We start from the raw sequence: 22,468 nt of genomic DNA on the forward strand, positions 1-22,468 counted from the left end.
AACATTCCTTACTAGCAGGACTGCAACCCTCCATCAATTACCACAAATAGGTAATTCTTGATATACAACCACAATTCAGATACCGTTACTAAGTTAACAACTGCAGTGATTCGCTTTGCAACGCTGGCAACAATGGTTGTAAACGGGGCAAAAAAAAACAACTCCCTAAACCAATGTTCTGCTTAGCAACAGAAATTTTGGGTTCCATTGCGGTCCTTATATTGAGGACTAATTGTACAAAAGCCAAAAAGCCAGACAAATACAGACAAAAAAAACACCCCCTGTGCATTGAAAAGCTCTCTTGCTGCAGAAAAGCATGTGTGTGTGTGTGTGTGTGTGTGTGTGTCAGTGGTGGGATGCATGCCCTCCCTGTGGCAAAACGAAACCGACTTCTCCTTTAGGGTGGAGTGACAGACGACAAGAGCGATGATGGGAAATCAGTGTCGACCCTCAACTTTGGAGTGAACCGACCCACGATTTCCTGCATCTTTGACTGTAAGTATCTTCTGGGGGGGAGAAAAAGGGAATCTGTGGGTCAGCGCATGCCGCAAGATGGGCACTGACTTGGAAGCAGGGATGCTGAAAATGTTCCGAGCCATGACAAGCAGTCTTCCAATATTTGATGGGCTGTGAAGACAGGACAGAAGAAGCAAAGGATGGAAAGTAATCAAAGAGGGAAGCAACCTGGAGCTCAAAATTTCCACTACCGGTTCTCCAGAACTGGTCAGAACTGGCTGAACACCACCTCTGATCCCATTCCATCCCTTCTTGTCACATTGGGGAGAATTTTAATTCATGATTCTTGATCTGCCCTAGAATTGGAACATTCCGAGTGCATCGCAGAGATATTGAAAGAAGAACGAAACGATAAAATAGTATTAACAACAACATGCATTGATAAGGGAGACAGGACGGTGTTAGACCAGAGGCCTCCAAACGTGGCCATGTTAAGACTTGTGGACTTCAACTCCCAGAATTCCCCACTATGCATAGCTGGCTGAGGAATTCTGGGAGTTGAAGTCCAGAAGTCTTAAAAACGGCCATGCTTGGAGGACCTTCTCTAAACCTTTCCTTTTAAGATGTTCAATTCAGTGTTGTTGCTTTTGTTGTGGTGTTCACCGCCTCCTTTTCTCTCCTTAAAGATGGAAATCGTTACCATCTACGTTGCTACATCTACCAGGCAAGGGATTTACTGGCCATGGATAAAGACAGTTTTTCAGGTAAGATGTTACCTAGTTGGGTCATGAAACATCTGCAAGAAAACTACCAAGCTTACAGAGGACCAAGGACCCTACAGTCCTCCTCCTCCTCCTCCTCCTCCTCCTCCTCCTCCTCCTCCTCCTCCTCCTCCTCCTCCTCCTCCTCCTCCTCCTCCTCCTCCTCCTCCTCCTCCTCCTTTTAGCACTGATGATGTTCCCTAGATGAGTCATCTGCAAGAAAAGCACCAAACTCAGAGAGCACCAAAGCCCCCACAGCCCTCCCCTCCTCCTCTCTTCATATCCCACTTCCTTCTAGCACTGATGACGTTCCCTAGTTTGGTCTTGAAACGTCTGCAAGGAAACCACCAGGCTCAGTGAGCACCGAGGACTCTACAGTCCTCCTCTTCCTCCTCTTCCTCCTCCCTTGTAGTACTGATGACGTTCCCTAGTTGGGTCATGAGACATCTGCAAGAAAACCACCAAGCTCAGAGGGCACCAAAGACCCCCTCATATCAACCCAGAGCTTCAAATCTTTTCCTTCATTGGATCTAATTTAGAAATTCATCTCAAACTCTTGAGTGGAACCAGACTTTCAGGACCAGTTATGTGGATGATGAGATGAATAAAGGCCAATATTCCTTTTTTTTTTTTTTTTGACAATTTTGACCTAGTTCCCTTTTTCCCACTGGAACGTGAAACTCGGTGAGGCTAGTCCAGTGTGTGCCATTCACCCCTCCAACCTTTGCCCTTCCAGAATGAACCCACAGATTTATTTATTTATTTATTTGTCAATCACTTACAAGATAATAGGTATAAGTATAAACATAGTTATGCATACATGAAATGGATACGAATAAGAAAAATAAAAGAAACAATAGGACAGGGACGGTAGGCACGTTGGTGCGCTTATGCACGCCCCCCTACAGGCCTCTTAGGAAAGGGGTGAGGTCAATAGTAGACAGTCTAAGGTTAAAGTTTTTGGGGTTTGGGGAAGAAACCACAGAGTCAGGTAGAGGATTCCAGACATTGACCACTCTGTGGCTGAAGTCGTATTTCCTGCAATCAAGTTTGGTGCGGTTAACCTCGAGCGTGTATCTATTGCGTGCTGTTGTGTTGTTGTGGTTGAAGCTGAAATGTTCCTCTGGCTCAGAGGTGGCTTTGATGGAGAAAGCTATTCTGTCCACGGTTCCTAAAGAGGAACCCAGCGATCACCACCAAATCCAGAGGGATCTTCTCTTTCCCCCCAGCAAATCTCTTATTTCTCCTGCATGCACACACACACACACACACACACACACGTGTGTATGCATGTGTGTGTGTGTGCGTGCGTGTGTTTATGAGCTTGTTTGTTGCCTTGAACTCAGAGTCTCTCTCCAAAAAGGGATGACCTCATCCTGTCTGATTGGCTGGACTGAGTGGGAGTAACTTTCTTTGCATGGATGGCAGCCAATGACAACAGCCAGCCCAGATGTAGACAAGATGGAATTGTGATTTGCTGTTGGTGGAACAAAGCATAAAGGAGCCCCTTTTTCGGGGTCATAAAAATGAAACCCGGTTATGGATGCGAAGCGGAGACAAAGGGGTCTTTTGAAAGGGTTTCGAAACCGGGCGGACGGCAGCACGGCCGGTGTTCCTCTGACTCAGGATGGAGGAAAGAACATCCAGCCACAGCTAAGATGCCTCTTTCCATCAGGGCGGATCACGTGAAGGCTTAAGTCACTGCTTTGTGTAAAGCTTTAGTAAGGCTACACCTGGAACCCTGCATCCGGTTTTGGTCTCCCACATTATTAAAAGGAAAAAAAAAGATGTTTTGGCTTTGGACAAAAGTGCAGAGAAGAGCAACTAAGGGGATCAAAGGCCTGGAGACTAAAACATAGGAAGAACAGCTGCAGGATTTGGGTTTGGCCTGTCTAGAGAAAAGAAGGACTTTTAGGGGGGGACATGACAGCAGCCTTCCAGTATTTGAGGGGCTGCCACAGAGGAGAGGGGTGGGTGGGTCAAGCTATTCTCCAAAGCACCTGAAAGCAGGAAGCAACCTGGAACTAAGGAGAAACTTCCTAACCGTGAGGACAATTAACCCGTGGAACTACTTAACTCCAGAAGTGCTGGGTGTTTCATCACTGGAGGTTTTTAAGAAAAGACTGGACAGCCACTTGTCTGGAATGGTACAGGGTCTCCTGCTTGAGCAGGGGGTTGGACTAGAAGACCTCCAAGGTCCCTTCCGGCTCTATTCTGATTGATTCTGACCACAGGCGGTTCCAGGCCTACATTAGGAAGGCCCACAAAGACAGTTGTGGGGAGTGGGAAGAAGCTCCACATTCAGGGCCCAGCACTCAAGAATGGGCAGCGAGAGAAGAGGGTTTCAAACCCCCTGGAGATTACATCTGAAGGTGACATAGAATAATAGGAATGTAATCGGGGTAAGCTTCAAAATTTTTTAGCAATGGGTTCTCTGCCCGGTTGCTGGGAGGGTGTGGCCATGGTAGGCGTGGCCTAGTCGGCCTCCTGCACCATGGCCGGGGTGGGGAGTGCATTTTCGCCCTTCCCAGGCTCCGGAGGCTTTCCTTGAGCCTCCGGGAGGACAAAAACGTCCTCCCCAGGCTCCGGAGGCTCTCTGGAAGCCAGAAACGGGCCTATTTCCAGCCTTCCTGGACTTCCGGGAGACCTGTTTTTTTGCCCTCCCTGAGCCTCTGCGCAAGCCCTGCCCTTACCTGCATCCAAAACGGGCCTCATGGGGACTCCTGGGAGGCACAGGGTGGGGCGGGTGGGGCCAGCCAGGAGTGGGATTTGGGCAGTGGTGGCATTCAGCCGGTTCGCACCGGTTTGGGCGACCCGGTAGCAAGGATTTGATGTGGGTTGCTGAACCGGTAGTAACTTCTGGCTGGCCATGCCCCTGACCTGGTCGCTGGCCACTCGCTTGCCCCACCCGCCCGAGGCTCACTCACCTCACCCCACCTGACACTTGCCCCGCCCAGTTACTCCTTAAGGTATTTCTTTTTTTCCCTCCTCCTGACAATCAGCTGTTCCTACAATCAGCTGTGCCGGGATTCCCCGCGCTGTCTTACGGCTTTGCCCAGGAGGCTTCCCTGAGGCCCAGGAAGGCAGAAAACGGGGGGAGGCCTGTGGACCCCTGGCAGGGTGAAAACAGCCTACCCCGGGCTCTGAAGGCCCACTGGAAGCCGGAAACAGGAAGTTTCGCTAGCCCCCCCCAACATGTCCACACCACCCAGCAACCGGACAGCGGACCAGTTGTTGGGATTTTTGAATCCCGCCCCCGGTCATGACTCACCAAGAAGGCAACAGGGTGACGATGTAGCTTGGAGTTCAAGCGGGGCAGACAAGGCGCAGGATGATGGGGCAGAAGGTGGAGATGGAAGGCATGGACAGGTTGCTCCAGCACTAGTTCCAAGCACCTTTCAAGATGTCTGGTCTTCTGCCAACTTCTACAATGGTCATAAATGTGAGTCAGCCCCTCAAGCATCTGCATTTTGATCATGGGACCCCCAGGGATGCTGCAACAGTTGTACATGTGAAAACAGTCCGTAGTCCCTTTTTCCCCCAGTGCCGTCGTAACTTTGAATGGTCACTAAAGTAAACTCTTATAAGTTGAATGTTCTGTGGGGATTCTCCATCCTCCAGGCAACTGGACTTTTTGGTTTTTTTCTTTGAAGACGTTTCGCTTCTCATCCCAGAAGCTTCTTCAGTTCTGACCAGATGATGGGGGAATGGAAGGATTTATACTCCTTGCAGACAGCTGGTCCTTTGCATCCTTTTAGCAAGTCGTTGAGGCCACCTGGAGGCCTCTCTGTATCTTCAGGGCCACCTGAGTGGTGCAAATGGGTGTGGAGCCTTCCTGGAACTGCTGAAAGGACCGTGTTGTAGACAGGAGATAAATGATGTTGTATCCTTCCCCCTCTATCATTCCCCACTATTCAGTCAGAACTGAAGAAGCCTCTGGGATGAGAAGGGAAATGTCTTCAAAGAAGATGAAAGTCCGGTTGCCTCTTGAAAACGCACCTCTGAGACAGCCTTGTCAGTTGAGGGCTGCCTGTGGACCTCCTCAAAGCCCAGGGCTCTTCCTCTGCTGCAGATCGTTCTCCGTCGTGTTTTCCGGGCACCGCAGAAGGGGGAAACCCTCCGACCCACCTCCTTCTCTCTTGTCCTTCACAGATCCCTACGCCATCGTCTCCTTCCTACACCAGAGCCAAAAGACGGTGGTAGCAAAGAACACGCTGAACCCCACCTGGGACCAAACGCTGATCTTCTACGAGATTGAGATCTTTGGGGCTCCACAAAATGTTGCTGAATCCCCTCCCAACATTGTGATTGAAATCTACGACCACGACACCTACGTAAGGGTGCCAAGGGCAAGAAGGCCCTGGCCGAGCAGGAGGCTTCAGCCCAGTTTTTGTCAAGACAGAAATTGTGGGCGTGCATTAGGAATACAATGATGATCTCTCTCTCTCTCTCTCTCTCTTTCTTGCCTTCCTTCCTTTTTTTCTTTCTTTCCTTCCTTCCTTTCTCTCTCTTTCTTTCTCTTTGTCTTTCTCTCTTTGTCTTTCTCTTTCCTTCCTTCCCCTTTCTTTTTCTTTCTTTCTCCTTCCTTTCTTCCTTCCTTCCTTCCTTATTTCTCTTTCTTTCTTTTCTTTCTCTCTTTCCTTTCTTTTTCTTCCTTCCGTCCTCTTTTTCTTTTCTTCCTTCCTTTCTTCCTTCCTTCCATTTTTCCTTCCTTCCATTTTTCCTTCCTTCCTTCCTTCCTTCCTTCTTTCTTTCTTTCTTTCTCTTTCTCTCTTTTTCTTTCCTTCATTCCTTCCTTCCTTTTTCTTTCTCTCTTTGTCTTTGTCTTTCTCACTTTTTCTTTCATTCCTTTTTTCCTTCCTTCCTTCCATCTTCCTTTCTTTTTCTTTTTCTGTTTCCATCTTTCTTTCTTTCTTTCTTTCTTTCTTTCTTTCTTTCTTTCTTTCTTTCTTTCTTTCTCTTTCTTTCTTTCTTTCTTTCTTTCTTTCTTTCTTTCTTTCTTTCTTCTCCTTGCTCCCTCACTCCTGGCTTCTTTCTTTCTTTCTTTCTTTCTTTCTTTCTTTCTTTCTTTCTTTCTTTCTTTCTTTCTTTCTTTCTTTCTTTCTTTCTTTCTCTTCCTCCCTCCTCCCTTCCATTTATTAATTTTTTCTGCCACCATCTCGCAATTCTAAACCGCACATCTGGGCGGCTTACAATGTAATAAAAACATAGACAGATGTAAAAACAATTGCAAACATTAAACAAAGAACCAGATTAAAATGGCAGAGGATTAAAATCCCCCCCTCCCTCCCTCTGACTAGGGTGCAGATGAATTCCTGGGCCGCTGCGTTTGCAAGCCCACCCTTGACTACACGCCGAGGTTGTCCTGGTATCCCATCGTGAAGGGCAGCCGGACGTCAGGGGAGCTGCTGGCTGCCTTTGAGCTGATCCAGAGAGAGAAGGTGAGTTGGGGGCTTGCAGGGAGGACGTTAGGCCTGGGGTGGGGTGTCCCGGAGGCAGTGAGGAGAGGAGCAGGAACCCTGGAGGCTTAAGGGAGGCAAGATGCAGCTTAGCCAAGCGGGGAAGACATCCAAGCAGTTGTCTACCCCCAGGTGGGATTCTGTTTCCAAGGACATGGAAGAGGTGGGAGGATCTAGAATAGAATAGAAAATAGAATAGAATAGAATAGAATAGAATAGAATATAGAATGGAGTAGAAAATAGAATAGAATAGAAAATAGTATAGAATAGAATAGAAAATAGAATAGAATAGAATAGAAAATAGAATAGAATAGAATAGAAAATAGAATAGAATAGAAAATAGAATAGAATAGAAAATAGTATAGAATAGAAAGAATAGAAAATAGTATAGAGTAGAATAGAAAATAGTATAGAATAGAAAATAGAATAGAGCAGAATAGAATAGAATAGAAAATAGAATAGAATAGAAAAATAGAATAGAATAGAATAGAATAGAAAATGGTATAGAATAGAATAGAAAATAGAATAGAGTAGAATAGAATAGATTAGAATAGAAAATAGAATAGAAAATAGGATAGAATAAAAAATAGAGTAGAATAGAATACCGATAGAATAGAATTAAGAATAGAATAAGAATAGAATAGAATAGAATAGAATAGAATAGAATGGAATGGAATGGAATGGAATGGAATACAATAGAATACAATAGAATACAATAGAATAGAATAGAATAACAGAGTTGGAAGGGACCTTGGAGGTCTTCTAGTCCAACTCCCTGCTAAGGCAGGAAACACTACACCACTTCAGACAAACGGTTATCCAACATCGTCTTAAAAACTTTTAATGTTGGAGCATTTATAACTTCTGGTGGCAAACTGTTCCACTGATTAATTGTTCCAACTGTCAGGAAATTTCTCCTTCGTTCTAAGTTGCTTCTCTCCTTCATTAGTTTCCAACCATTGTTTCTCGTCCTGCCTTGTGGTGCTTTGGAGAATAGCTTGACTCCCTCTTCTTTGGGGTAGCCCCTGAGATATTGGAAGACTGCTATCATGTCCCCCTTATAGTCCTTCTTTTCATTAGACTAGCCATACCCCAAATCCTGCAACTGTTCTTCGTATGTTTTAGGCTCCAGTCCCCTAAATCCTTTTGGTTGCTCTTCTCTGCACTCTTTCTAGAGTCTCCACATCTTTTTTACATCATGGCAATGGTCAAAACTGAATGCAGAGTTCCAAGTGTGGCCTTACCAAGGCCTTATAAAGTGGTATTAACACTCCACGTGATCTTGATTCTATCCCTCTGTTTATGCAGCCTAGCACTGTGTAAATCTACCCAGAGATCTAACCATGGGTGAAGCCAGGATGCCATCGCACCCGTCCCGACATTCTTTCAAGTAGTCCTCGATTTATGACAGGCCACTTAGCAACCATTCAGTTAGGGTACCTCCCTGAGGGTATTTACAACTCCAGATTAGAAGTTCTGATGACTGCCTTCCCCTGTAGTCGCCTGACTGCCTTCAACAACCGGCTTGCATTTATGGCCGTTTGCAGCTTCCCGCAGCTGTGGGATTGTGTTTTACGGCGGTTTTTACTGAAAACCGGCATTTGCTTCCAAGTGTTTGTCAAAACCGGCCTGGAGCAACACCGTTGGTTCACTTTTAGCGACTGCTGCAAAAAAGGCGTAAGATTGAATCAGTCATGTTGGTGGCCTGATTTATGACCATCATGACGTAAAACCGTGATGGGGAGGCTGCATTATGGTCATAATTTGAGGACTAGCTGGACACAAATGACATTGTAGGGGGTGGAAGTTCTCCCCTCCCCATAAATGCTCATCTATCCCTCTCCCCTATCCCCTCCTGGCTGATTTCGTCCAGCTTAAACCCGGTGAACTCAAGGCTGCCAGCTGGCTGTGATGACCCAGGATGTGGCACAAAGGCAACATAGTCAGAGAATAAGACTTGGTCTCTTTATTAGCTCCAACTTTGCCCCCAATGAACCGGTTACTCTCCGGTCTGGAGAAAAACTCTCCCACGAACCTGCAAGAGCCTTTGGCTGCAAATATTCCAGTCCAAATGTTATAGACTCAAAACTTTAAATTATAAATCCAAAAAGGCAAGATAAGGTAATAAATCCAGCAGGGCAAGAGAAGGAGTTCCAGAAATGAACTAACAAGGCAATAAATCCAACCAGTTGGGAGGATGCCAGGAACTCAGATAACAGCAGCCAACACAAGATAAGCTCAACTTTTGTTACCTGACAACCGCCTCTCCCATCTGCTTCTCCTTTAAACTCCCTCCCCAGGTGTGCCTGGTGAAGGGAATCAGGGCCCTTTCCTCCCCTGTAAGCCACGCAACCCACGTTGCTCTCTTCTCCGTTCTTCCCTGCATGTCCTAGGATGAAGAGGGGGTGGGCCTTAGTCTTCATCTGAGCCCCCTCTCCCTTGTTCTACCTCTTCCCTGCTCCGCCCAGCCTGACTTTGCCCTTCCCCAGTTTCCTCCACAGCCAACGGAGCCACTCCGACAGGAGCACGATACTGGTTCTCTTTAAGCAACAGGTTGCATATGAGCCCTAATGTTTATAATTTATATTATATCATTATATTAAAAATAATAATCTAATTCATTACATAATTTTCAATAAGATCCTAACAAGAGCTATTTTTAATGCAAATTAAAAAATAAAAATAGAGCCCGCAGTAGCCTGCGTGGTTCTTGTATTGCCCACCAGGGTAAAATAATTTAAAAATCATGCCTGTGAAGGCGAGGGTGCTAACACCCCCATGCCTACAAAAGAGATTTCTAAGTCAGGGGGGTCTCAGAGGGCAAAGGCCCTCCTGCTCCTGCACTTGCACGGGGCAGCAGCGTCTGAAATTCTGGCTGCAAATTCTGGTTGCCCGTCTTGAAAGGATGCAAGGCCTGGCGCTGGCCACACGGTGGTGCTCTTGGACTTAGGAGGGATGCTTGGGCCACCCTGCAGGGCTTGGGAGGGGGCTTCTGTGGGCTTCTGGGCTTAGCCAGTGCCACCAGCCAGTGGGAGAGCCCAGGGCAGAAGGTGGCAGAGAAAAGGCTCAGGCGGAGGACTGGGGACCTCGTGGAGATGCTCATTTCTGTTGTTTCTGGGCATCAGAAGTAGTTTGCTCTTTCCTTTTCCCTTTCCTCTCCTCCTCCTCCTCCTCCTCCTCCTCCTCCTCCTCCTTCTCTCTCTTCACCTTCCCGGTCCTCCTCCTCCTTTTCCTCTCCTCTCCCTTCCTCTTCCTCTCCCAGCTCCCCCTCCAGCTCCTCCCTCCCCTCCTCTCTTTCCTCCTCCTCCTCCTCCTCCTCTCCTTTCCTTCTTTTCCTCCTTCCTTCATCTTCTTCTTCACCCTTGTCCCCAGGTCCTCCTCCTCCTCCTTTTTCCTCTCCTCCTCCTCTTCCTTCCTCTTCCTCGTCCCCAGCTCCCCATTCTCCTCCAGCTCCTCCTCCTCCTCCTCCTTCCCCTTCCCCTTGTCTTTTCCTCCCCCTCCTCTTCCTCTTCCTCCTCCTCCTCCTTCTTTATAATAGTTTGTTTGTACATTTTCATTTAACATACATACCTCCTCCTCCTCCTCCTTCCTCCTCCTCCTCCTCTTCCTCCTCCTCCGTCTTTATAATAGTTTATTTGTACATTTTCATTTAACATACATACCTGCTCCTCCTCCTCCACCACCACCTTGTAATTTCCTGGCCAACTCCCATCATGCAATCCCTAGATTCCAACCCAAGACAGCCCAAGATGGAACTTCCCAGAAATCTTTAGAAAGTAGGGGAGATGCTGGCATCGGCCTGTAAATGTTTAGAAGGTTTGTGCCTAGGGCAAGCATTTGCCTTTTGTCAGGACAGCCCCCTGGCCTCAAAACTCCCACATGCCCTCCCAGGAGGACCCCTGGTTCCATTCCTTGTCATTCCTCCTTCTGATCTCCTGTCTCCCCCTCTGTCAGAAAGACGGAAGGCCCAGAGGCAGTGGAGGTGATGGGGTGTGTGTGTGTGTGTGTGTGAGACGGACATTTTTAGCCAATGGTCCTGCTTTCCCCTCTTCTGGTCTCTTTTCTCCCCCCCTGGTTTGGGACAGACCTGGGTTGGACTGGAGCCAAACATCTTGGCATGGTCAAGGTCTTGCCAAGGAGCAGCCAAGGGAGGGAGATCTCACCATGTCTCTGTGTTGGGTAGGCCAGGGACAGGCCACGAGGTAGAGGAGTCCTTGCAAAGTAAAAAAAAAAAGGAGTCGGAGCTGCCAGTTGGCCCACCGCCTGGTTGATGTTGGCAAGGGCCAGCCGGGTGTCTGGCTTTTGAAGTTGGAAGGAAACGGCTGGCGGCTGGGCTTATGTTGACATCCCAGCGACAGAGCCATGGGGGTGGGGGGAGCACGGCAGAACCAGGGCTGCGTTGCCTGGGGTTGAAGAACAAACCTGTGACCTACAATGGTGCCAGCATCTGAAAGAATCGAAGCAGTTCGGGGTTTGGCTTGGGAACTGTGACCAGCCCCAGAAATGCTCCTCGTGAGAGCCTCTTTTCTCACACGCAACAGTTTTCTAGTGAAATTTGCACAAGAGAGCAAGCAGGATTTGTCATTTCAATCAATCAATCAATCAGAATAGAGTTGGAAGGGACCTTGGAGGTCCTCTAGTCCAACTCTTCAACTGTTCAAGCAGGAGACCCTACACCAGTGGTGGCTAATCTTTTGGGGTTCCTGTGACAAAAAAATTGTGCATGTGCTTCTGCGTGCTCGCATGCCAGCACCCAGAAGGCAATGCATACGCCCCCTACACCCCTGCGCATGCGCACGCAATCCCCTCCGCGCCACCCCTTTACCTGCACTGTGCCTCCCAGCTGATTTTTGGCCTCCCAGAGGCTTGAGGAAAATTTCTGCAGGCTTTGCAGGCTGAAAAATGGGCCCGTTTCATCACTTCCGGTATTTCCGGAAATACAGGAAGTGATGAAACGGGCCTATTTTTTTGCCCTGCCAAGGCTTTCCTCAAGCCTCTGGGTGGCTGAGAAAGGCCTCAAACAGGCTGAAAATCAGCTGTGGGGTGTGCACATGCGCAGTGAGGTAAGTGTTTGCCTGTGGCTCACGTGCCATAGGTTCGACATCAGGGCCCTATACCAATGTTGAAGCACCCACAACTTCTGGTGGCAAGCTGTTCTACTGGTTAATTGTCCTCAATGTCAGGAAATTCTTCCTTAGAACTAAATTGCTTCTGTCCTTGATTGGTTTCCATCCTTTGCTTCTTGTCCTTCTCTCTGGTGCTTTGGAAAATAAGTTCACCTCCGTCTTCTTTGGCGCAGCCCCTCAAATATTGGAGGACTTTTATCATGTCCCTCCCCTAGTCCTTCTTTTCTCTAGACTAGCCAAACCCAATTTCTGCAACTGATCTTCATATGTTTTAGTCTCCAGGCCTTTAATCATACTAGTTTCTCTCTTTTTTTGGTAATGTGGTGAGCCAAACTGGATGCAGCATTCCAGGTTTGTTGAATGTTAAGCCACTCTTCTTGCATGAGGCAGGATTTGTGAAGCATCCAAGACTTTGTCCTGGACCATCTCGCAACTTGACATGTTTGATAAGTGTGGAGCGCTGGCTGGGGAATTCTGGGAGTTGAAGTCCTCGCATCTTACAACTGAGAAGTGCCAGAGTGTTTAGAAGTGTAAAGTTGACAAGGGTGTCAAGCACCATTTCTCAACCATGCCGACTTTAAGATGTGTGGGCTTCCACTCTTACCATGCCAGAGTTTTCTCATTCCTTTCAGGTTCAGGCGGTAACTTGGCTATTTGTTGTGTGTGTGTGTGTTTTTTTTTTCCAGCCAGCTGTCCATCACGTCCCAGGCTTTGAGGTAAGACCGTCAGAGTGTCTATAGAAGCTGCATGTTCTGTTTTGGGTCATTACTGAGATGGATAGGATTGTGGTTGAAGGCAAGAACCTCTGTGGAATCCAGAGCTTTCCTCAAAATGGTGATATAACAGAGTTGGAAGGGACCTTGGAGGTCTTCTAGCTCAACCCCCTGCTTAGGCAGGATACCCTACACTACTTCAGACAATTTGTTATCCAATCTCTTCTTTAAAAAACTTCCAGTCATGGAGCACCCGCAACTTCCGGTGGCAGGTTGTTCCACGGATTAATTGTTCTCAATTAATTCCTCCTTAATTCCAGGTTGCTTCTCTCCTTGATTCATTTCCATCCGTTGCTTCTTGTCCTGCCTTCAGGGGCTTTGGAGAAAAGCTTGACTCCCTCTTCTTTGGGGCAGACCCTCAAACATCAATGAAGCCATCCGTATACAAAAAGTTAAAGCACCTTCACCTTGTTCCTCAACCTTAAGATGACTTCAGCTCCCAGAATTCCCCAGCCAGCCAGCCATGCTACCTGGGGAACTCTGGGAGTTGAAGTCCACACATTGTAAAAGTTGAGAAATTTGGAACACCGTTTCTCAACCTTGATCAACTTTAAGATGTGTGAACTCAAACTCCTAGAATTCCCCAACATGCTTGGCTGGCTGAATAATTCTGGGGAATTAAAGTCCACACATTTTTAAACGATTGATAAGTTTGAGAAAAGCTAATGTAGAGTTTCCAATCGGATGTCACAACACACATTTTGGTTACTTGCTTCCCATCACCCTTTCTCGATGCCCACAATGGGAAGGACAGCTGGGTCCAGTTGGAAAGCAAAGGCTGGGTCTTGGTGCGGCTGTGGAGGATGGGACCCACATGCTCCAATTCCTCTTCCTAATTGGGACCAATCAATCAGAATAGAGTTTTGGAGGTCCTCTAGTCCAACTCCACTGTTCAAGCAGGAGACCCTACACCAGTGGTGGCTAATCTTTTGGGGTTCCTGTTAGACTGTGCATGTGCTTCTACTGCTCGCATGCCAGCACCCAGAAGGCAATGCATTACACCCCTGCGCATGCGCACGCAATCCCCTCCGCGCCACCCCTTTACCTGCACTGTGCCTCTGATTTTTGGCCTCCCAGAGGCTTGAGGAAAATGCAGGCTTTGCAGGGCCCGTTTCATCACTTCCGGTATTTCCGGAAATACAGGAAGTGATGAAACGGGCCTTTTTTTGCCAACCTGCCAAGGCTTTCCTCAAGCCTCTGGGAGGCTGAGAAAGGCCTCAAACAGGCTGAAAATCAGCTGTGGGGTGTGCACATGCGCAGTGAGGTAAGTGTTTGCCTGTGGCTCACGTGCCATAGGTTCAACATCAGGGCCCTATACCAATGTTGAAGCACCCACAACTTCTGGTGGCAAGCTGTTCTACTGGTTAATTGTCCTCAACGTCAGGAAATTCTTCCTTAGAACTAAATTGCTTCTGTCCTTGATTGGTTTCCATCCTTTGCTTCTTGTCCTTCTCTCTGGTGCTTTGGAAAATAAGTTCACCTCCGTCTTCTTTGGCGCAGCCCTCAAATATTGGAGGACTTTTATCATGTCCCTCCCCTAGTCCTTCTTTTCTCTAGACTAGCCAAACCCAATTTCTGCAACTGATCTTCATATGTTTTAGTCTCCAGGCCTTTAATCATACTAGTTCTCTCTCTCTCTCTTTTTTGGTAATGTGGTGAGCCAAACTGGATGCAGCATTCCAGGTTTGTTGAATGTTAAGCCACTCTTCTTGCATGAGGCAGGATTTGTGCATTTCTGAAGCATCCAAGACTTTGTCCTGGACCATCTCGCAACTTGACATGTTTGATAAGTGTGGAGCGCTGGCTGGGGAATTCTGGGAGTTGAAGTCCTCGCATCTTACAACTGAGAGTGCCAGAGTGTTTAGAAGTGTAAAGTTGACAAGGGTGTCAAGCACCATTTCTCAACCATGCCGACTTTAAGATGTGTGGGCTTCCACTCTTACCATGCCAGAGTTTTCTCATTCCTTTCAGGGTCAGGCGGTAACTTGGCTATTTGTTGTGTGTGTGTGTGTTTTTTTTTCCAGCCAGCTGTCCATCACGTCCCAGGCTTTGAGGTAAGACCGTCAGAGTGTCTATAGAAGCTGCATGTTCTGTTTTGGGTCATTACTGAGATGGATAGGATTGTGGTTGAAGGCAAGAACCTCTGTGGAATCCAGAGCTTTCCTCAAAATGGTGATATAACAGAGTTGGAAGGGACCTTGGAGGTCTTCTAGCTCAACCCCCTGCTTAGGCAGGATACCCTACACTACTTCAGACAATTTGTTATCCAATCTCTTCTTTAAAAAACTTCCAGTCATGGAGCACCCGCAACTTCCGGTGGCAGGTTGTTCCACGGATTAATTGTTCTCAATTAATTCCTCCTTAATTCCAGGTTGCTTCTCTCCTTGATTCATTTCCATCCGTTGCTTCTTGTCCTGCCTTCAGGGGCTTTGGAGAAAAGCTTGACTCCCTCTTCTTTGGGGCAGGCCCTTCAAACATCAATGAAGCCATCCGTATACAAAAAGTTAAAGCACCTTCACCTTGTTCCTCAACCTTAAGATGACTTCAGCTCCCAGAATTCCCCAGCCAGCCAGCCATGCTACCTGGGGAACTCTGGGAGTTGAAGTCCACACATTGTAAAAGTTGAGAAATTTGGAACACCGTTTCTCAACCTTGATCAACTTTAAGATGTGTGAACTCAAACTCCTAGAATTCCCCAACATGCTTGGCTGGCTGAAGAATTCTGGGGGATTGAAGTCCACACATTTTTAAACGATGGATAAGTTTGAGAAAAGCTAATGTAGAGTTTCCAATCGGATGTCACAACACACATTTTGGTTACTTGCTTCCCATCACCCTTTCTCGATGCCCACAATGGGAAGGACAGCTGGGTCCAGTTGGAAAGCAAAGGCTGGGTCTTGGTGCGGCTGTGGAGGATGGGACCCACATGCTCCAATTCCTCTCCCTAATTGGGACTTGTTCTCCCACCAGGAAGAGAAGGAGCTTTTGAAGGTTCCTGTTAGACTTATTTTACTGCCAGGATTTTAGGTCCGTACCTCAGTCTGACCATAGGCCAGGTCTTCGGGTTGTCTAGCCAAACCACAGCAGAGACGGTTCTATGCCAACTTTGCCTGATGTCAACCAAGCTAAACAGAGTTAGACCAGGTTTGTCCTTGAAGAGAAACCATTAGAAAGTCCCAGAGCTAGAAGCTAGACTGGAAAGTTTAAAAAGCACACTATCAGGTGCAGGGGTGGGCTTCAGAAGGGGTATTTAGCCGGTTCTGACCAGTTCTGGAGAACCAGTAGCGGAAATTTGGAGTAGTTCGGAGAACCGGCCAATCCCATCTCTGACTGGCCCCGCCAACCCCATCTCTTCTCCACCTCCCATTGAGTCCCAGCTGATCGGCTGGGTCTCCTTTGGTTGCCCTGCCCAGGAGAAGGGAGCTGGAAAGCAGGTTAGTGGGATGGGGAGGGAAGGGGGATTTTTCAGTATCCTTCCTCTGGAGCGAGGTGGGAAGGGGGATTTTGCAGCATCCTTCCCCTGCCCACCAAGCCATGCCCACATAACTGGTAGTAAATTTTTTTTGAAACCCACCACTGGCGGACTTCAAAAATTTCAGCAACAGGTTCTCTGCCCTGTTGTTGGGTGGGCATGGCCATTGTGGGCGTGGCCTAGTTGGCCTCCTGCACCACTGCAGGGGGGGGTGCGTTTTCACCTTCCTGGGTTCCGGAAGCTTCCCTCAAACCTCTTGGAGGGTGAAAACGGCCCCCCCTGGGCTCTGGGCACCTCCGTGCAGGCCCTGCACTTACCTCGCATCCAAAATGGACTGTGTGGAGACTCCTGGGAGGGGTGAGGAGAGGTGGGGGGAGGGCGGACTGGGAGGGGTGAAGTGGGGTGGGAGGAGCAGGGCAGGGCAGGGTGGGAGGGGCCAGCTAGGGGTGGGATTTGGAGGTTCTCTGACTTGGCCATAACATTAGTTCGGGCTTCTCTCGAACCCGGGTGAACCCGTAGGAGCCCAGCCCTGATGCGATGACAACGGCCGTCATTTCTATTTTGTCGTGGAGAAAACTACATGAAGAACCCAGTCAAAGTCTCAGGAAGAACGTTGCTCAGCTCGTGTGGGTCTTTAGTGACTCTTTCATGGCCCTATAGATCAGTGGTCCCCAACCTTTTTTGTACCAGGGACCAGTTTCACGATTATTCATTCTTTGCGGCCCGGTACAAAATGATCCACGGACCGGTACCGGCATCAGCACGGACGACCAAGGCAAGGCGAGCCGAGCGACCGGCCAGCCAGCCGTGCCCCGCTTCTCCCCGCCAGCTTCAACTCCTCCTTTGTACCTTCTCACGGTCGATGGGCTTTTCGGGCTCTTTCTTAATCTCCTCCTGAGTAACGCGAGACTCCACTGCCATCGGGTCGGCTCTTCGTTCGAAGCCACCACCCCCTTCAATGAAACTAAGGCGCGAGGATTCCTTCAGCACCCAAACGCCGCTTTCCAACCGACAACCGACAAGCTCACCCGGAAGCACTTTCTCAAGCCCTGTCGAAACAAGATGGCGGCGCCCAAGCAAAGTAGGCGGCCCGTTACAAAATGATCCACGGACCGGTACCGGTCTGGGGCCCAGAGGTTGGGGACCCCTGCTATAGATTGTTCTGGCGATATGGAGCAGGGGCAGTTAAGTACAATGGTTCCCAATGGTCAACCTCTTCCCCAGTGATGGGATTCATATTTTTTTACTACTGGTTCTGTGGGCGTGGCTTGGTGAGCGAGGTAGGGAAGGTTACTGCAAAATCCCCCTTCCCTCCCCACCCTACTAACCTACTTTCCAGCTCCGTTCTCCTGTGCAGGGCAACCAAAGAAGACCCAGCCGATCAGCTGGGATTCAGGAGGCAGAGAATAGATGGGGTTGGTGGGGCCAGTCAGAGGAGGTATTTGCTGGTTCTCCGAACTACTCAAAATTTGCACTACCGGTTCTTGAGAACCGGTTGGAACCGGCTGAATCCTACCTCTGCTCTTCCAGGGCTTTTGCTTTCAAAATTCAGCGCCACCTTTGAGCCTTGTTGGCTAGGCTAGTGGTTCTCAAACTTGGCTGCTTGAAACCATGGCTGGCTGGGGAATTCTGGGAGTTGAAGTCTACCCCATCTTCAAGCAGCCAAGATTGAGGGAAAAACCGGCTCTGGATCCATCTGAAAAAATCTGTACAATATTTCACCAATGGCTTCCTTCTGTGTATTTCTTCACCGATTGATTTCACTGCTGGAGATGCGCATTCTAGTGATGTGAACTTGCTTTGAAAATGTGGCATTTCTGTCTGTTTGTTCTCTCCATGGATGCTGCCTGCCCCTGCCCTGCCTTCTCTCCCCTGGGACGAATGGGGACACCCTACAGACCGAACTGGCGTCTGTTTTGGATGAGGTGAGTGCCTTGGGTGAGAAGGGGTTGCGTCCCCTGGTCCCTGGGGTGTTTGTGGTGGAAGAAAGGGAGGGGAGGAGGCCGACCTCCACAGAACGTCTTTCAGAAAATGCAGTTTACTTAAGGAACGTCTTAAACCCAAAACATAAACAGAGGGAAAACCCCTCACCCTTCTAGCCCTGATGATGTTTCCTAGTTGGGTCATGAAATGTTTGCAAGAAAACAATTGAGTTCAGAGAGCACCAAGGACCCCACGGTCCCTTTCCTACTCCTCTACCTCTTTTTCTTCTTCCTCCTCCTTTCCCCTTCCCAAACTCCACCCACTCCTAGCACTGAAGAAGTTCCCTAGTTGGGTCATGAAATGTCTGCAAGAAAAGCAACCAAGTTCAGAGAGCACCAAGGACCCTACAGTCCTCCTCCTCCTCCTCCTCCTCCTCCTCCTCCTCCTCCTCCTCCTCCTCCTCCTCCTCCCTCCTCCTCCTCCTCCTCCTCCTCCTCCTCCTCCTCCTCCTCCTCCTCCCTCCTCCTCTCTCCTCCTCTCCCTTTCTCTCCATAAACCCCCCTTCCCTTCCAGCACTAATGATGTCACCTAGTTTGGTAATGAAATGTCTGCAAGAAAAGAACCACACTCAGAGAGCAGGAAGGACCCCACAAACCTCCTCCTCCTCCTCCTCCTCCTCCTCCTCCTCCTCCTCCTCCTCCTCCTCCTCCTCCTCCTCCTCCTCCTCCTCCCTGCAAACCCCATTCCCTTCTAGCACTGATGATGTTCCCTAGCTGGGTCATGAAACATCTGTAAGAAAACCACCAAGCCCAGGGAGCACCAAGGACCCCACAGTCTTCTTCCTCCTCCTCCTCCTCTTTCTATCCTCCACCACCTCCTCCTCCTCCCTCCCTCCCTCCTTCCTCCTTCCTCCCTCTTCCTCCAGTTCTGACTGAATGGTGGAGGATGGAAGGATTTACATTCTGTGCAGTCCTCTGGTTGTTAGTCCTCTCTCTGAGAGTCATTGAGGTCACTTGGAGGTTCATCCGTGCCCTCAGAGTCCCCCGAATAGTGCAAACGGCTGTGGAACCTTCTTGGAACTGCCTCAAGTGCTGTGTTGTGAACAGGAGATGAGAGAGGGGAGTGTCGTATCCCCATCCTTGGTTGAGGGAGGGCTGCTCAGTTTTAACCCAGAGGGTCTCTTCGACCCCTCTTTCAAACCAGCGGTTCTCTCTGGCCAGAATGTGGACGTGGTAACACGGTTGTTAAAGTGGCTTCCCCATTGACTCTGCTTGTCAGAAGGTCACCAAAGGGGAATCACATGATCCCGGGATATTGCAGTGAGTGGCCAAGCACCTGAATTTTGATCCCATGACTAGGAGGATCCCGCAAAGGTCGTAAGTGTGAAAAACTGGTCATAAGTCACGTTTTTCAGTGCCGTTGTGACTTCGAATGGTCACTAAACAAATGATTGTAAGTCAAGGACTACTGGTGGAAATTTCTCCAGCACTCCCAGAACATGGAGGTGGGGGAAAGTGGCTTCCTTTGGGTTCCTTCCCCACTCCCTATCGCAGTGTGAGTTGTCCACCCCTCTTGTTGTGTGTGTCTGAGCTCACAATTTCTCTCTCTTCTGCTTCCTTTTCTGCTTTTCTGGTGCCACCTGGGACTGCCGCGCTGTAGCTGTGCCCCCCTGTCTTCTATCATGAGGGGCTTCTGCAATGGGTATCTCTTCACTTTGCTTACAATCCCCCCTCCCCCCTTGCTTTCCCTCCCATCTTCTCCGCTGGGCAGCATTTTTGGGCTGGAACAGCATGCCAAAAACCCCTGGGTGGCAAATTCTTGGAGGATGAGGGTTTGGGGGTCCTAGGAAAGGGTCCTCCCTCAGCCACCCGCTATCACCTCAGCTTTTGGGGTGCAAGCAAGGTTGTGGGGCTACCCCTGAACCTCCTACTGATGGAGTAATGAATACAGAAGGCCAACGTTGAAAGCCGTCTGATGGCTGGGGTGTCCCCTGTTCTGATCCATCAGGGCTCCCCTGTTTCCAGGTCTTTCCCATTATACTCACAAATTGTGCATTGGCCAACAAACATTGGGTGTCCCCCTCCCCACCCTAGCCAGAGAGCTGGCTCTTTTGGCAGTCGCTGCTCATGCCTAGTTAGCCTTATCCCTGCTCGCTTCCCTTCCTCTTCTCCTGGGCAATTGCCACTCTGGGTTGCAGCCAGGGGTGGGATACAAAAAGCCCAACAACCGGTTCTCTGCCCGGTTGTTGGGTGGGCGTGGCCTACCAGAACTACCTGGAGGGCCATTTTTTGCCTTCCCCAGAGTCCGGAGGCTTCCTTCGGGCCTCTGGGAGGGCGAAAACAGCTTCCCCTGGGCTCCGGAGGCCAAAAACAGGCCCATTTCTGGCCTTCTGGAACTTCCGAGAGAGCCATTTTCCCTCTCCCAGATCCTCCGCACAGACCTTGCACTTAGCTGCATCCAGGGGTAGGATCCAACAGGGTTAACTACCGGTTCGGTGATTTATGAGGTTCAGTGATTTATGATGTGCTTCCCTGCATGCTGTGCACACGCCTGTAAATCGTCATCAGCTTTGGTGCCTGGACAGCTGAGCAGGGCTGCGTGCAGAGAAGCAGCCTTTCAAAAAGCCCTTTTTTCCTGCTTTTTAAACTGCAGCTGTGCCTCACATGGCAGCTGAAGTTGAAAAATCAGGAAATAAAGGTCAGGTAAGAGCCCAGGTGGGTGGGTGGGCGAAAACATCAGCAGACATAGAACCGGTTCTATGTCTGCTGCTCTTCAGAGCTACCAGTTCTACAGAGGTGGACAGAACCGGTAGAAACCCACCCCTGCCTGCATCCAAAATGGGTCTCATGGAGGCTCCTGGGAGGGATGGAGTGGAGTGGGCAGGGCCAGCCGGTCGGTTTGATGACCGGTTCAGTGAACCAGTTGTAAATTTAACATCCAGTTCTTTCGAACCGGCCCGAACCGGCTGAATCCCACCCCTGATTATAGTCACAGCTTCTGCATTGGCCAATAAATGGTCAATGCCTCCCCAACCTAGCCAGAGAGCTGGCTCTTTTGGCAGTTGCTGCTCATACCCACTTAGCCTTATCCCTGCTCGCTTCCCTTCCTCTACTCCTGGGCAATCCCTACTCTGGGTTGCATCTCTGGAGCCCCCCTGTGGACCAGAGCTGCAGGGGCCACTCCTTGGAGACCAGAGCCCTGGATAGCAGGAGAGGGTGGTGGGTGCTGCAGCAACGCCACATGGAAGATCCTACTTGCTTGCTTCTCAAAGGTCCTCAGGTCCTGCTTCTCCCCAGCCTCCCTCCTTCATCCCAAAGCAAACCAGAGCCTTAATCCCTTGCATGACCTCTTCCCTGCTCATTAAGGTTAATGAATATTTGTCGGAGGAGGGGCTGGGATCATCAGGGAGTGGACTGCTGCCTTCAGAGATGATGTGGGCTGGCAGCAGTGAGGAGGAGGTTTCAGAAGAACCTGTGCAGGTGAGCGCAGGATGATTCGTAGGAGGGAACAGCTGAAGCTGCACAGACGACTCCGGGAGTAAGGAGGCTATATAATGGCCCCTCCCTCTAGGGAATATAAGCCTGGTTGCAAACGGGATTTTGCCTTTGCAGGAGGCAAAAAGAGTTCAAAGGGTCAAGTGTGATGATAACAGACTAATTTATTTGAAGGTTTTTCTAATTGGACTACTTAGCTGCAAGCCGTCTGTTAAACTACAAAGAGGTATTTGCAGAGTAAAGCAGTGAACGTTTCAGTTTTTGAGTTTATCTTTGCTTTTGTTCTCGGGGAATTCAGCTGGGTCAGAACACAAAGCCACATCTTTTTGTTAAGCCTCTATTGGAGGGGTTCCCAAGCTTGGCAATTTTAAGGGGCGTGGACTTCAACTCCCAGAATTCTCCAGTCAGCCATATAAATACAAAGGGAGAGTCTGCCAGGGAGGGTCAAGCAATACTGACTGGCTGGACAAGAAGATGGCCAAGGTTCCTTCCACCTTCCCTTCTCTTCCTCTTCTCTTCTCTTCTCTTCTCTTCTCTTCTCTTCTCTTCTCTTCTCTTCTCTTCCTTCCAGCTTCTCTTCTCTTCCCTTTCTTCCTCATCTCTTCTCTTCTCTTCTCTTCTCTTCTCTTCTCTTCTCTTCTCTTCTCTTCTCTTCTCTTCTCTTCTCTTCTCTTCTCTTCTCTTCTCTTCTTCTTCTCTTCTCTTCCCTTTCTTCCTCTTTCCCTCTTCTCTTCTCTTCTCTTCTCTTCTCTTCCCTTCCACCTTCTCTTCTCTTCTCTTCTCTTCTCTTCTCTTCTCTTCTCTTCTCTTCTCTTCTCTTCCTTCTTCCACCTTCTCTTCTCTTCTTTCTTCTCTTCTCTTCTCTTCTCTTCTCTTCTCTTCTCTTCTCACTCTTCTCTTCTCTTCCCTTCCACCTTCTCTTCTCTTCCCTTTCTTCCTCATCTCTTCTTCTCTTCTCTTCTCTTCTCTTCTCTTCTCTTCTCTTCTCTTCTCTTCTCTTCTCT

General features: G+C 49.0%; 1 protein-coding gene across 1 annotated transcript in view; it reads left to right on the forward strand.

Annotated features, from left to right (window-relative positions):
• The window catches only part of DYSF (dysferlin), a 178,004-nt gene that overhangs the window by 89,840 nt on the left and 65,696 nt on the right, over positions 1–22,468 (forward strand). The window contains 6 exon segments of the mRNA XM_087965743.1: positions 402–495; positions 1,143–1,220; positions 5,370–5,551; positions 6,518–6,658; positions 12,489–12,518; positions 17,946–17,972. Of these exon segments, the coding sequence (XP_087821869.1) occupies positions 402–495; positions 1,143–1,220; positions 5,370–5,551; positions 6,518–6,658; positions 12,489–12,518; positions 17,946–17,972 (552 nt within the window).

Source organism: Notechis scutatus, chromosome 4 (assembly GCF_049901735.1).
Source record: "Notechis scutatus isolate UNSWTSFEM ecotype Mainland chromosome 4, rNotScu1.2, whole genome shotgun sequence".
Taxonomy (NCBI): domain Eukaryota; kingdom Metazoa; phylum Chordata; class Lepidosauria; order Squamata; family Elapidae; genus Notechis; species Notechis scutatus.